This window comes from Dipodomys merriami, unplaced genomic scaffold, assembly GCF_024711535.1.
Source record: "Dipodomys merriami isolate MVZ:Mamm:240054 unplaced genomic scaffold, mDipMer1.0.p SCAF_29, whole genome shotgun sequence".
NCBI lineage: Eukaryota > Metazoa > Chordata > Mammalia > Rodentia > Heteromyidae > Dipodomys > Dipodomys merriami.
The window spans coordinates 19,930,187-19,944,324 of record NW_027204381.1 but is presented as its reverse complement, the minus strand read 5'-3'; the positions used below and the strand labels follow the sequence as shown (position 1 = coordinate 19,944,324).

General features: G+C 56.2%; 1 protein-coding gene across 1 annotated transcript; it reads left to right on the top strand.

Annotated features, from left to right (window-relative positions):
• The first annotated feature begins 5,096 nt into the window (after positions 1 to 5,096).
• On the top strand, positions 5,097 to 14,117 carry LOC138838991 (trehalase-like). The gene is made up of 15 exons (XM_070038614.1): positions 5,097 to 5,192; positions 8,650 to 8,750; positions 8,878 to 9,022; positions 9,105 to 9,192; positions 9,972 to 10,072; positions 10,183 to 10,275; positions 10,388 to 10,504; positions 10,582 to 10,704; positions 11,078 to 11,127; positions 11,261 to 11,455; positions 12,378 to 12,595; positions 12,846 to 12,957; positions 13,234 to 13,346; positions 13,585 to 13,638; positions 13,874 to 14,117. The coding sequence occupies exons 1-15, from the start codon at positions 5,104 to 5,106 to the stop codon at positions 14,018 to 14,020; spliced, it is 1,746 nt and encodes a 581-aa protein (XP_069894715.1). The 5' UTR covers positions 5,097 to 5,103; the 3' UTR covers positions 14,021 to 14,117.
• The last annotated feature ends 21 nt before the right edge of the window (positions 14,118 to 14,138 follow it).

Below are 14,138 nucleotides of genomic sequence, written 5' to 3'. Positions count from 1 at the left end.
TGGGATAGGGTAGGACAGAAATACTTCCTTAAACAAGGCCTGCAAAAAGTTGTCCCACCCTGCTGAGTCCTAATGCTTCCCTCATACAAGCTGTGCACTCAGTGATTCAGCATTGGGGAGAGAACCAGATCCAGACTAAGAAAAGCAATACATGGAGAGCCAGTTCTAAAGGCATGGAGATGACTTCTCACCAGTGTTTACTTTGTCAAACCTGCAATTCTGCTAAGGACAAAGCCTCGGTGACACAGGTAGACGTTGATTTAATCACACCTTCAGTGTTGTGTTTTCTAGTGACCTGGTGTTACTGTGGAGGTATGGCTGGTGCTGAAATGTAATGAAAATGTTACTCAGCTGTGCATCTCCCCGTGGGGCATGAATGGTCCGTGTCTTACTGATACAGATGTTTATTGAATGGGATGTGTTGTACAACAGTGCACAGTGCACAGCCAAAGCCGCCTGGATTGTCTCAATCAAAGGTATTTCTCATCCGAGAGCTGGTGGCTCTCATCCTAACTACTCAGGAGGCTGAGATCTGAGGGTCAGAGTTCAAAGCCAGCCAGGGCCAGAATGTCCCTGAGATTCTTCAATGAACCACCAGAAAACCGGAAGTGGCGCTGTGGCTCAAGTGGTAGAGCGCTAGCCTTGAGCTGAAGAGCTGAGGGACAGCGCCCAGGCCCAGAGTTCAGGCCCCACGACCGGACCCAAAAAAAAAAAAAAAAAGAAGAAGAAGAAGAAGAAGAGAATCAGGAACCATGAAGGAAGCGACCGAAAGGCAGAAATGTACAGAGAAATCAAACCAACAGAAAAGAATATCATCATCATCATCATCATCATTATCCTCATCATTATAGTAAGCAGAAATCCGAGCCAGTGCCTGGCTCTCCAGACTCATTTTCAGCCAGGGAAAGCCCACACACCCTCACGTCTTCAATCCCAGCTGGGAGGTGTGGGAGGCCGCGGCACTCGCGCGTGGCTCAGCGCGTGGAGCGAGGCGCAGCGCCGCTTCCCTCACCGCGGACGCGGAGCAGATGCCACCTTGAGGGGCGCCGGTTGCTGGAGACCGAATGGCTGTGGGGGCCTCAGCCACCGCCCGAGTACTTAGACGCCTTGCCACAGGTTTGGAAGATGCGCAGCAGGGCTGTGGAACCACACTGGCAGCCCAGATGCCAGGGGTGGAGGCCCCAGGTGCCAAGTGAAAGCCGGGCGGTGGGGGCCGGGGCTCCCACGTGCGGCCGCTCCGGCATCCACAGAGCAGAGCAGCGGCGCCCACGATGCCCAGCAGAGGCTCCACGGGAGACAGCTGCGCCCTGCGGGGAGGAGGCTCAGCCCCGCCCGTCCTGACCTGGATGAGTCCTGTTGCCTGAGCCAGGGCCTGGGAAAGCGTGGGCAGGCCTGCGGCCCGGCGGTGGCCAGTGGGAGAGCGGCTCCCTCCAAGTCACATGACACCTCCTGCACCCTCACAGGCGGTGTCTGTATATACAGATGTGTGTGTGGCATATTGTGCGTGATGTGCGGTGTCTGTATATACAGATGTGTGTGTGGCATATTGTGCGTGATGTCACCTGTATAGACAGATTTATACGTGATGTACTACGCATTATGTAAATATATATTTGTAAATATTATATATTTATCTATTTCTATAAATAATGTTATATGCATATACATGTATATGTATATTTGTATTTCTGTATCGCATGCATATACATACTTTATATAATGTATATTTATACATTAATGTGAATATAGTCATAAACATATTTATATAAATATGTATGTGTATATGTATAGTGTATATTTGTATGTATATCTACCACCTGTATAGACATTTATATGTAAAATATATTGATATATTGTGTAAAGTATTTGTTATATATTTATAAATTTATAAATATATATGTATATAAACATACAACAGAGATTACATATATAGTACACTTAGATGTTATACATACACAGAGCTATACAAGTATTATTAGCGTGACGCGTCATCATTACGGATTGTCGCAAGGTCAAGGTTGTGGTTTATCAACCGCAAGAAGCTTCCTCACCTGAGTATAGCAGAGCTGTGCGCGCAGTGTCTTCAGCACTGGAGGTCTGGCTAAGGAGAACCCCTCCCATCTAGTAACAAGAAAACAGGGCCCAGCCCCAGTCACTGGCCGGCTCCGTGTGACCTCAGAGAATCCCCAACGGAAAGGACCCCAGGGAAAAACCCGGATCCGAATCTGGATCTGTAACTCACAGCAAGAAAAGAACAACACAGCCGGGCGCTGGTGGCTCACGCCTTTAATCCTAACTACTCAGGAGGCTGAGATCTTAGGATCGCGGTTCAAAGCCAGCCCGGGCAGGAGAGACCGTGAGACTCCTATTTCCAATAAACCACCAGAAAACCGGAAGTGGCGCTGTAGCTCAAGTGGTAGAGCGCTCGCCTTGAGCTGAAGAGCTGAGGGACAGTGCCCAGGCCCAGAGTTCAAGCCCCACGACCGACAAAAAAAAAAAAAAGAAGAAAAGAACAACACAACACTCACCAAGAAGCCAGCAACACGCCTCCACCTTCAAAAGCCACCAATCCCAGGTGAAGAACTTGAGTGAGAGGGAAGAGGAGGAAACTCAAGGCAACAAATTCAAAACTAGACAAATGGCCCATGAAACGGGGAGCTGGCTACGCAGCGGAGTGAATTCAAAGATGATACAAACAACTAACTGAGCTCAAAGAGAATTCCAGCACCTGAATGGAATGAAGGCCAAGGCCGTGCGTGGTGGGAAAGGGGAATTCCATAAAGGAGCAGGCATCTTGAAACACAATCCAACTGAAGTCTTGCAAATGAAGAGCTCAAGAGCCCAAATAATTGCTGGTAGGTGTCACTGGAAATGTTTAATGTATTAAATCCAAGGAGGTTCCTCCCCACTAAATGTGCTCCTGCACTCTCCCCGTAAGAAGCCACAATGATGCCCCGTGCAGTGGCTCACACCTTTAACCCTGGCTACTCAGGGAGCCTGACATCTGAAGATCATTGGAAGCCAGCCTGAGCAGGCAAGTCCATGAGCCCTTTCTCTCCAGTTAACCACCCAAAAGCCACAAGTAGAGCTGTGACTCAGGTGGTAGAGTGCCAGCCTTGAATGTAAAAGCTAAGGGAGAGTGCCCAGGCCCTGAATTCAAGCCCCAGTGCTGCTTACTTTTAAAAAAAGGAAGAAAAGAAAAAGGTTACCTCTTCAAATCAAGCCATCCTGAACTGAGCCATGGTCCTTAATCACAGCCTCTCCATAAAACAAGCCTATGACCAGCTTGTACCTGAATACTGTTCAACTATCTTATATGAACTTTGAATTATCTTACTGTGATTAGTTAGGTTCACGGAGACTACTATTAATACATGTACTTCAGCCAGGCACTGGTGGCTCAAACTTGTAATCCTAGCTATTCAGGAGGCTAAGATCTGAACCAGATCAAAGTTCAAAACCATCCAGGGCAGAAAAGTCTGTGAGACTCCATCTCCAATTAACTGGTAAAGAAATTTTAAAAACAGACAAAAAATCCATAAGCTGGAACAGAAGTGTGATTAAAGTAGTAGAGTAGTAGAGCACCAGCCAGGAGCAAGAAAGCAGAACAAAAGCATGAGGTCCTGAGTTCAAGAAAACCCATGTACTTCAGTTTCTTGACACTGCCTCCCGTACCCCGCACCACAGACCCCGCAGCGGCTAGTCCTCAGGTCCCTGGGTTCCCACGCAGCACCGCCTGTGTGTTGTGCTGAAATGAGAATCCTCTGTTCCACCTCTCAAAATGTGGCTTCTCTGTATCTCATGATTGAATTCCCATATAACGGTGTGAACTGTGAGTTCCACACCGAGACTGAACAAATAAGTCCATTACAGCAGCAGATGTCCGTCTCTTGAAGCTGAGGCCGGGAGCTTCGTCTGCACCATCGCCCGCGGTCACCCAACTTGATGAGTAAATGGAGGCAACTGAACTTGAGGATTCATTTTCCTGACAAGTGGTCAAGCATCAGCCAATCACGAGCTCAGACATGTCCAAAATAAGGAACATGCCCAGGGGGAACCAATCAGGACATTTCTGACATCACTTCCTTTTGCTGTCTATAAATGCCTTTTGGCTCGAGATGCTGCTGCCTGATTCTTGCTTGATTTGTTTCATTGCTCAAATAGATATTGCTAATTTAGTTTTCCTTCAACAGTGACGAACGCTGCTGGGATGCTACAGCTGACACCCTTAAGTGCCAACCTGAGTCTGAAGGGAGGGTGGCCATGCCGGTCACTAAGGTCAGAGGTGATGGCTGGCAGTAAGCTCCTCCTGACCCCCTCCCGCCCTGGGGTTATTTCAGGCCAAGTCCTGGATGGCCTGCATTGCTGGTCCTGGCTCCAGCCTTCCCAGGGCCCACCCTGGGACCTCCAACTCCTCTTCCACCATGCAGAGGGAGAAGCTTCCAGAAGCAAACCTGAGCCTGCAACTTCAGCCCACACCTCCCCTGCCGGCTCCTCTTTGGGGAAGCAGCTGCCTTCTTGGCCGGGCACAGGCCCTGTCGAGACTGGTGTCCCCACGCCCCCGCCTTGTCTCCCAGGCTCCCAGCACGGACGCCAAGTCCAGGGAGCCGGCTGAGCTCCTCACCACCCCGGCCCCTCCTCATGCACTGGAATGGTTTCCTTCTGCTCGTTCCCTTGGCAAACTCCTAAGCAACCTTCAAGACCCATTGGAAAAGTTACCACTGTGGTGGGTCTCCCTGATCCCTTTCTTCATGGAATGGCAGGGCTGTTCCACAGAACTGCCATCCAGATCATGGATGTGTGGTCACATATGAGCTAGATGCCCTCACGACATCCCAGGCTCTCCGGTGCCCACTTCTCCAATACCACCGGCACAGCTCTGAGGGAGGGGCCTGCCTCATGAGACTAAGAAACAGAAGAGGCAAAAAAAAAAAAAAAAAAAGAAAAAAGTCAAATGGAGGGTGACCACTGCGTCCCGGAGCAGTGGTCGCCACGCCCCAAGTCTGGACTTTGTCTGATTGGCAGAGCAAGCCAGCTGGGCCTGGCCCAACCAGGGAGGGGTGCCGGGACTCGCTCATTCCACCAGCCACAGTCACCGCCACCATGCCCGGGAGGCCCTGGGAACTGCACCTGCTGCTTCTGCTGGGGCTGGGGCTGAGGGCCCAGGAGGCCCTGCCCCCTCCCTGTGAGAGGTAGGCATGTGGGAAGGCTTGTGGGGGGGGGGGGTAGGCCAGAGCTGGAAGCTGTCATCAGAGCTTCGGTCCTGCGCAGGACAGAAGCATCAGAGGGGAGGCAAGGAGGGCAAGCTCTAGTCCTGGGATGAAGCCTGCCAGCCAGCGGCAAACTGACACATGACCAAAAGAAGGTAGCCAGGGCTGGGAAGGTGGCTCAGAGGTAGGGTGCTTGCGTTGCATGCATGAGGCCCTGGGTTCGATTCCTCAGCACTACATAAGCAGAAAAAGCCAGAAGTGGCGCTGTGGCTCAAGTGGTAGAGCACTAGCCTTGAGCTGAAGAGCTGAGGAACCAGAGTTCAGGCCCCACAACCAGCAAAAAAAAAAAAAAAAAAAAAGAATGAAGCTGGGCTTGTAATCCTAGCTACTCAGGAGGCTGAGATCTGAAGATCATTGTTTCAAAGCCATCCCGGGCAGGAAAGTCTGTGAGACTCTCATCTCCAATAAACTACTCAGAAAAAGCTGCAAGTGGTGCTGTGCTCAAGTGGTAAAGTGCTGATTTGGAGCACAAAGAGGCTCATGGACAGCTCCCAGGTCCTGAGTTCAAGTCCCAGGACTGCGGGGAAGGGGCCGGGGGAGAAAAACGAATCTCATCATTAGCATAAAACAGGAAATTTGTTCTCTAGATTGTTCCCTTAATCTCTCTGCTCAATGCTCCAAGCCTGGGTGTGAGGGACCCTCATTGCCTGTGGAGAGCACGGGGCTCCGCCCAGGCCTGACACGCGCTCTGGCCCAGTGTGCCAGCTCCAGAAGCCTCCCTCCCCTCTCCCTCAGCCAGCACACCAGCCATTCTGCCTGGTTTTGTCTATTATAACCTGCGGCTGTGTGTGTGTGGGGGGGGTACTGGCGATGGAACTGGGGCCTCGTGTACACTAAGCCCGGCCTCTACCACTGAGCTACACCCCCCAGACCCACCACCACCCACGTCCTCTGTTGTAAGCATTTGGTTATCTGGGTTTACAGTTACTCAGTAATTAATCTGCCACTCAGCAAAACACCCAGTCCAAAGGCCCAGCGGAGAGTAGTGCCTGGAAACCTTCCCAAATGCGCCACCGCGCTCCTCCCGAGTCCTCGATCCGGCTCCGCCTTGGCAAAGCCCCGCACTGCACAGTATCACGTGGCTGGAGCGCCTTCCGGAGCAGCCTGTTCAAGACCACAACTGCCATCCGACTTGTCAGATTCCAAAAGCAGAGGTGCTGCTGGCCCTGCCCGGCTGCCTTGCTTCTGACATCTGGCAAATTCGCGTTAAGAGACCACGCCGTTCTCCTGGTCTGAGACTCTCCAGCACTAATGAGATGTCGGGTTTCCCTTACTGTGTAATCAAGTTGTTCATTCCTTTACTTTGGGCTACCTGGCCTGTCCATGTGCTATCAATGTGTTGTGTGTCCCAGTACTAGGACTTGAACTTTGGGTCTGGGCTCTGTTGCTTAGATTTTTATTCCCAAAGCTGGTATTCTACCAATTGAACTCCACTTCTGGCTTTTTGGATATCAGAGTCTCATGGACTTTTGTGCCCAGGCTGGCTTTGAACCATGATCCTCAGATCTCGGCCTCCTGAGTGGCTAGGATGACAGATGTGAGCCATGGATCTGAAAGGTGGAAACATTAGGTTTGGTCTCTGCGCTGCTCCCGACTGCTGGCGGCGATGGTACTGTAGCAGGTGCCCCCCTTCCTAGGGGCAGGGGCTGCAGACACCCCACCAGCACCCTCGGGGTTCAGCACAGAGGTTTTGGAGAGTAACTCGAGTGCTTGGCGTGGAATCTCCCTGCTATAACAGCACAGATGCGTCCGGGGCCTGGGGCGGTCGCCTGCATTAGAACAGGAGCTGAGATGCCCTGGGGAAACTGTGTAGTCATACCTGCACCCTCCCTCCTTCTCCCTTCTCCCCCCCCCCCAAAAATGCATTGCATCCACCCAGGGACCCTCATGTGAAGTATGAACACACAGCTGCCAGGGCGTGTCAGCCTGCACTTCATGCTTTTCATTTTCAGACACCAGTGTTTGAATTGCCTGCTCCTGTTTTTTTTTATATGTGCCGTTGTTGGGGCTTGAACTCAGGGCCTTGGACTCTCACTTGGCACTCTACCCCTTGAGTCACAGCCCCACTTCTGGCTTTTTGGTGGTTCATTGGAGATAAGGGTCTCAGGGACATTCAGGATCCTCAGATCTGTTTTCTGAGTAGCTGGGATCACAGGAGTGAGCCACTGGTACCAAGCACCAAATGTGTCATTCCTAAAGCACTAAGTGCCTGTCCTCTACCAGGCCTTGTACACTGTGTCAGTCAGTGGCCAGTGCTTTGCCAGGCCTTTGCTGCACAAAGCCCTTGGATGTGTATGTTACTACCCACAAGCTGCACATACGGGCACACACATACACGCACACACACAGCTCACCATGCACACATGTATGCACACAGCTCACCACGCACACATGCACACATGCATGCACACAGCTCACCACGCACACATGCACACATGTATGCACACAGCTCACCATGCACACGTGCACACATGTATGCACACAGCTCAACATGCACATGTGCACACATGTATGCACACAGCTCACCACACACGCATGCACACATGTATGCACACAGCTCACCACGCATACATGCACGCATGTATGCACACAGCTCACCACGCACACATGCACACATGCACACACACAGCTCACCACGCACACATGCACACATGTATGCATGCAGCTCACCATGCACACAGCTCACTATGCACACATGTATGCACACAGCTCACTATGCACACGTGCGCACATGTATGCACACAGCTCACCATGCACACAGGCATGCACACAGCTCACCATGCACACATGCACACAGGCATGCACACAGCTCACCATGCACACATGCACACATGCATGCACACAGCTCACCATGCACACTTGCACACATGTATGCACACAGCTCACCGTGCACACTTGTACACACACAACTCAGCATGCACACATGTACACACACAGCTCACCATGCACACATGCACACATGTATGCACACAGCTCACCATGCACACAGGCATGCACACAGCTCACCATGCACACAGGCATGCACACAGCTCACCATGCATACAGGCATGCACACAGGCATGCACACAGCTCACCATGCATACAGGCATGCACACAGGCATGCACACAGCTCACCATGCATACAGGCATGCACACAGCTCACCACACACACATGTACGCACACAGCTCAGCATGCACATGTGCACACAGCTCACCATGCACACATGCACACAGGCATGCACACAGCTCACCATGCACACGTGCACACATGTATGCACACAGCTTACCACGCACACATGCACACAGGCATGCACACAGGCAGTCCCTGTCCAACCCGGAGCCGTTGGCCGCAGGCTGCAGCCCTTCTCCTGACCGCGCCCACCTCTGCCTGTGTCTGCAGCCAGGTGTACTGTCACGGGGAGCTCCTACACGCCGTCCAGATGGCCAAGCTCTACCCGGACGACAAGCAGTTTGTGGACATGTCCCTGTCCACGGCTCCAGGTGAGGCCCTCACACCTTCTCCCGAAGCTTCCACCCAAAGAAACAGCCATGAGAGCTCACAGAGGCCCTTCGGGGGGCGGGGGAGACCTCTCGGGACCCGCTGAGCCCTCCCTCTGCCGTGCTCCAGACCAAGTGCTCCGCAGCTTCAGGGAGCTGGCCGAGGCCCACAACCACAGCGTCCCCGCGCCGCGGCTGCGCGAGTTCGTCCAGCAGCACTTCCGGCCTGTGGGGCAGGAGCTGGAGGCATGGTCCCCCGAGGACTGGCACAGCAGGTATGGCTCTGAGCGAGGGCTGGGCGCGGCCCCTGGGCCAGGCCATCCCCCGCTGAACCTGCTGGGCCTGGCGCTCTTCCAGCCCCCGGTTCCTGCAGAGGATCGCCGACGCCAGGCTGCGCGCCTGGGCAGAGCAGCTGCACCACATCTGGAGGAAGCTGGGGAAGAAGGTAACAGCTTCTTGGGGAGAGAAGGCTGGGGTGGGAGGCAGGGGGAGGAGCCCTGAGAACACAACCACACCCCATGCCCATCACGAGCCCCCCAGAAAGAACGGAGGCCAGGAGGCAAGCCCTGCTGCTCATCCTCACCCAGCAAGCCTCCTGTGCCCGGGCCTCCTGGCCTCTCCGTCTCTCCCTGAGGCTCAGTCGCTGCCAGGCGGCCCTGCCTGCGGAGTCTGGAGAGAAGCCTCTCCTGTCTCCGAGGCCTGCAGAGAGGCTGGTAGTCCCCCGAGTCGCTCAGGACCCCCCAGCTCTCTCTTCCACAGACTCCTCAACTTAGGGACCCTCCTAAGCTTGTCTGCCCCTCAGCCGCGGCCCCCACCGCCCGGGGAAGGGTCGGGCTCCACCTTGCTGGGCAGAAGCTGGAGGAGGGGTTGCCCCTCGGGCCTGGCTTGGTGGTGGCAGCTGGAATTGGGGGAGGGGGGCACCGGAGGAGGGGACCAGGACCCCTCCCTCAGCCCCACCTGAGTGGAGCCATGATGGGGCCACACTCGCCTGTCCTGGCCTGCTTGGGGCTCTGCACACTTGTGAGCCCAGTCCCCCCCCCGAAGCTGGTGCGTGGGGGACACGCACGCCGTGGCTCCCCGCCACTGGCCCCCGGCCACGCAGCAGAACCGCAGAGACAGACGTGGGCTCCCAGCCGTGGCGGCCGGACCTCCACCCCTGGCCTCCTCCAGCCCCACCCTGGGGCGGATGCCAGGCGCCCGCCACCCCCTCTCGCCTCCCTCCAGATAAAGCCAGAGGTTCTCAGCCAGCCCGAGCGCTTCTCGCTCCTCTACTCCCCACACCCCTTCATTGTGCCTGGCGGCCGCTTTGTAGAATTCTACTACTGGTGAGCCCCACCCCCCCAGGGCAGAGGGGGGTGCAGGGAGGGGGGAGGTTAAACCAGGGCCAGTGCCCTGGATGGTGGCAGGCTGACACCTGGTGGCCCCTTCCCCCCAGGGACTCGTACTGGGTCATGGAGGGTCTGCTCCTGTCTGAGATGGTGCAGACGGTGGCCGGCATGCTGCAGAACTTCCTGGGCCTGGTGAAGACGTAAGTGCGGGCACGCGTGCGTCCACACAGGGGCACGTGTGGCCGCAGGCTTGGCGCGGGGCCGCCCGAGCCCTGCCACCGGCAGAGACTGTGAGCCGGTCTGTGTTGGCAGCTATGGGCACATCCCCAACGGCGGGCGAGTGTACTACCTGCAGAGGAGCCAGCCCCCGCTCCTGGCGCTCATGATGGACCGATACATGGACGCCACCCACAACGTCACCTTCCTGCGGTGAGCGAGCGGCGGCCTGTGCCGGCCGGGCCGGGAGCCGCGCAGCCCCGCGCTGAGTGCTGCTCGCTTCACCCCAGGGAGAACATCGAGACGCTGGCCTTGGAGCTGGACTTCTGGGCTGTCAACAGGAGCGTCTCTGTGCGCGTGGGAGGGCAGAGCTACAACCTGAACCGCTATTCCGTTGCTTACGGGGGACCCAGGTAAGACCTGGCCCCGCCGTCATGCTCTGGTGTGTCAGAAGGAAAGCTTGAGCCGGGCGCTGGCGGCTCACGCCTGGAATCCCAGCTACTCAGGAGGCTGAGATTTGAGGATGGCAGTTTGAAGCCAGCCCAGGCGGGAAAGTCTGTGAGACTGTTACCTCCAATGAACTACTAAAAGGCCAGAAGTGGCGCTGTGGCTCAGGTGGTAGAATGCTAGCCTTGAGTGACAAAAAGGTAAGGGACAGCACCCAGGCCCTACGTTCAAGCCCCAGGACTGGCGCACACACACACGCGCACACACACACACACATGGGAAACTTGAGGAGAAGGGCTTAGATGCCTCTAGTCAGGTTACTCCTTCTCCCTTTCTCAGGCCAGAGTCCTACAGCAAAGACGCGGAACTGGCAGACACAGTGCCAGAAGGTGAGCAGCAACACGGGGGGCGGGGGGGGGGGGGCGGCCAGGGCGCCCGGCCTCTGCATCTGGCATGGGACCCTGTCGGCTGCTGCAGTTTCCCCACAGTCAGGCTGGCCGGGGCCCTGCTCTATCCTTGCAGGGAGCCGAGAGGCTCTGTGGGCCGAGCTGAAGGCTGGGGCCGAGTCTGGGTGGGATTTCTCTTCACGCTGGCTCGTTGGAGGCCCAAACCCTCACCTGCTCAGCAGCATCCGAACCAGCAAACTGGTGCCGGTGGACCTAAACGCCTTCCTGTGCCAGGCAGAGGAGCTCATGGGCAAATTCTACTCTTTGCTAGGTAAGTCCGGGGAGGGGCAGCCAGCACGGGTCTCCACATCCACACGGCAATGAAAGGGAGGGATAAAGAAGCCCGGGATGGTTTGGCTTTGTGCTCTAAGTGGGGCTTGAACTCAGCCCTCCTGCTCTGCCCTCAAATTTGCTGCTTTACCACTTGGACCACATTTCAACCTCTTTTTGTTCTTTTTTTTTTTTTGTCAGCTGTAGGGCTTGAACTCTGGGCCAGAATGCTGTCCCAGAGCTCTTCAGCTCAAGGCTGGTGCTCTACCACTTGAGCCACAGCGCCACTTCCAGCTTTTTCTGTGTAGGTGGTACTGAGAAATCAAACCCTAGTGTGCATGCTAGGCAAGCATTCTACCACTGAGCCACCTCCCCAGCCTGCTTTTTTTTTGGTCACGGGACTTGAATTCAGGGCCTGGGCACTGCCCCTGAGCTGTTTTGCTCTACCACTTTGAGGCACAGACGTACTTCCAGTATAAACAGTGATCCTCAGATTTCAGTCTCCCAAGCAGATAGGATTATAGGTGTGGGTCACCAGTGACCTGTGTAAGTCTCCCCTTATCCTCCCTCCCTCCGCCTGCCTTTGGAGCTGTGAGGGCCTCAGGGCTTGGAGGGAATACCCTCATCCATTCCCCCAAACACTCAACAACCCAAAGCTGCCTGCCCACACAACTACCCCTTAGAGCCAGAGAAACTCACCTAGCCAGCATGGGCCAGGGGACAGACCAAGGAGGCCCTGGGGCAATGCAGAGCCATTGGCCAGAGAACTCCGGACCAAGTGGACTGGGCTCCTGGAGGAGCATTCCCTCAGCAACAGGATTTCTTACTCTTGGGGAGGAGCATAAATGAAGGAGAGCAAAGGAGAGTGCCTAGTGCCCAGGGGCAGAGCCCCGCCCACTGAGACCGGAGGTAATGTCCCCCAGGGAACGACTCCCAGGCCACCAAGTACAGGAACCTGCGGGCCCAGCGCATGGCCGCCATGCAGGCCGTCCTCTGGCAGGAGCAGAAAGGAGCCTGGTTCGACTATGACTTAGAAAATGGCAGGAACAACTTGGAGTTTTACCCATCCAACCTCACCCCGCTCTGGGCCGGCTGCTTCTCTGACTCCAGCATCCCAGACAAGGCTCTGAAATACCTGGAGGTGAGGGGACCAGGGAGGGGGAGGAGGGGCAGCTCGGGGCCCTGCGGCAGCGCCGGCTCTGCTGACAGCACAGACCTGCAGGGCAGCCTTTCCCTCCTCTCTGAGCCTAGCTCAGCCTGTAGCTCCCACCGGGACCAGATGGGGGCAGCTGCGAGCCAAGAAGACAAGGGCCAGAAAGGGCTCAGCGAGGCCTTCCTCCTGAGGAAGCATCCTGGCTTACTCACTCAAGGAAATATCTGGAACCTTCTAGGACAGCCAAATCCTGACCTACCAGCATGGGATCCCGACCTCCCTCCTCAACACAGGCCAGCAGTGGGACTTCCCCAATGGCTGGGCCCCCCTCCAGGACCTGGTCATCAGAGGTAGGCAGGCAGGCAGGGGCATCTGCCAGGACCTGGCCCCACGGAGGACGGGCCAAGCTGGGCTTCTGGGCGCTGTGGACTAGAGATGCAGGCCTCCATCCTTCCCCTGCCTCCTGGGCTGCTCTGGCCCCGCTCAGCACACATGTCCAGCCCCCATCCCTTCTCTCTACCCTGAGGGTCCAGAAAGGAGGCCTGGGGGCAAGCAAGCCCCCTGGCCTCTGCTCTGCTGGGATGGAGGCTCTGGAGACTCAGGTCCTGCCTTGCCTGGGGCCCTAGGCTTGACCAAGTCAGTCTCCCCTCGGACCCAAGAAGTGGCTTTCCAGCTGGCCCAGAACTGGATCAGAACCAACTTTGACGTCTACTCCCAAAAGTCAGCCATGTATGAGAAGGTGAGCTGGCGCTGGGCGCCCCTCTGTCCCCGGGACCTCCTCCATTAGAGGAGGCCAGGGTGTCAGGCTTCTCCTGGACCAGGGCGGCCCAGCCAGGATGGTGGTGACACCCAGTGGCCATTCCTGGGAACTGCAGGGACCATTGCCGCAGGCCAGAGGAGCTGGGCTGACTGACCTGCTGGGGTGGTGGGTGGCCTGGGGACCAGCGCCTGACCTACCACCGTCCCCTTGTCCCCAGTATGACGTCAGCAGCGGTGGACAGCCAGGTGGTGGAGGGGAGTATGAAGTCCAGGTGAGCGAGGCGGGAGTGGGCTGTTGAACACCACTGTCCCCCGCATTGCGGTGAGCCCCGCTAGGCCATGCCGTGGCCAGGGCACGTAAGCCCAGCTGCCTGGGGCGGAGCTTCCTGCTGCCCCTTGCTGCCTCTGGAGGACAGATGGCGCCAGAGGCCCTGGGGAGGAGCTCCAATACCCCAAACAGGGCGCGGGTGCCCTGCCTCCTCTCCCCACTGTCCTGCCCGTCTCTAGGAGGGGTTTGGCTGGACCAATGGCGTGGCCCTGATGCTCCTGGACCACTATGGGGACCGGCTGACCTCGGGGGCCCCGCTGGCTCTCCAGGTGCCCTGCTGTCTGGTGGCTACGCTTCTTCTCAGCTTCCTGCCTCAGTGGCCCTGAAAATGAGGACAAGGACAGCCTTCCTGCGCACGCTCCCCTGGCCTCAGTTCCTTCCTCATTAAACGGGTCCTTCCTCCCATCTGGGGGCTCTCCTGTCCCTGCCCCGCTGTCTTCTATT

Excerpts from the sequence above, each read along its gene's own strand:
- LOC138838991 (XM_070038614.1), top strand. The coding sequence starts at position 5,104 with ATGCCCGGGAGGCCCTGGGAACTGCACCTGCTGCTTCTGCTGGGGCTG. Across the intron at positions 10,073-10,182 it reads TTTGTAGAATTCTACTACTG|GGACTCGTACTGGGTCATGG; the intron begins GTGAGCCCCACC and ends CCTTCCCCCCAG. Across the intron at positions 11,456-12,377 it reads CAAATTCTACTCTTTGCTAG|GGAACGACTCCCAGGCCACC; the intron begins GTAAGTCCGGGG and ends AATGTCCCCCAG.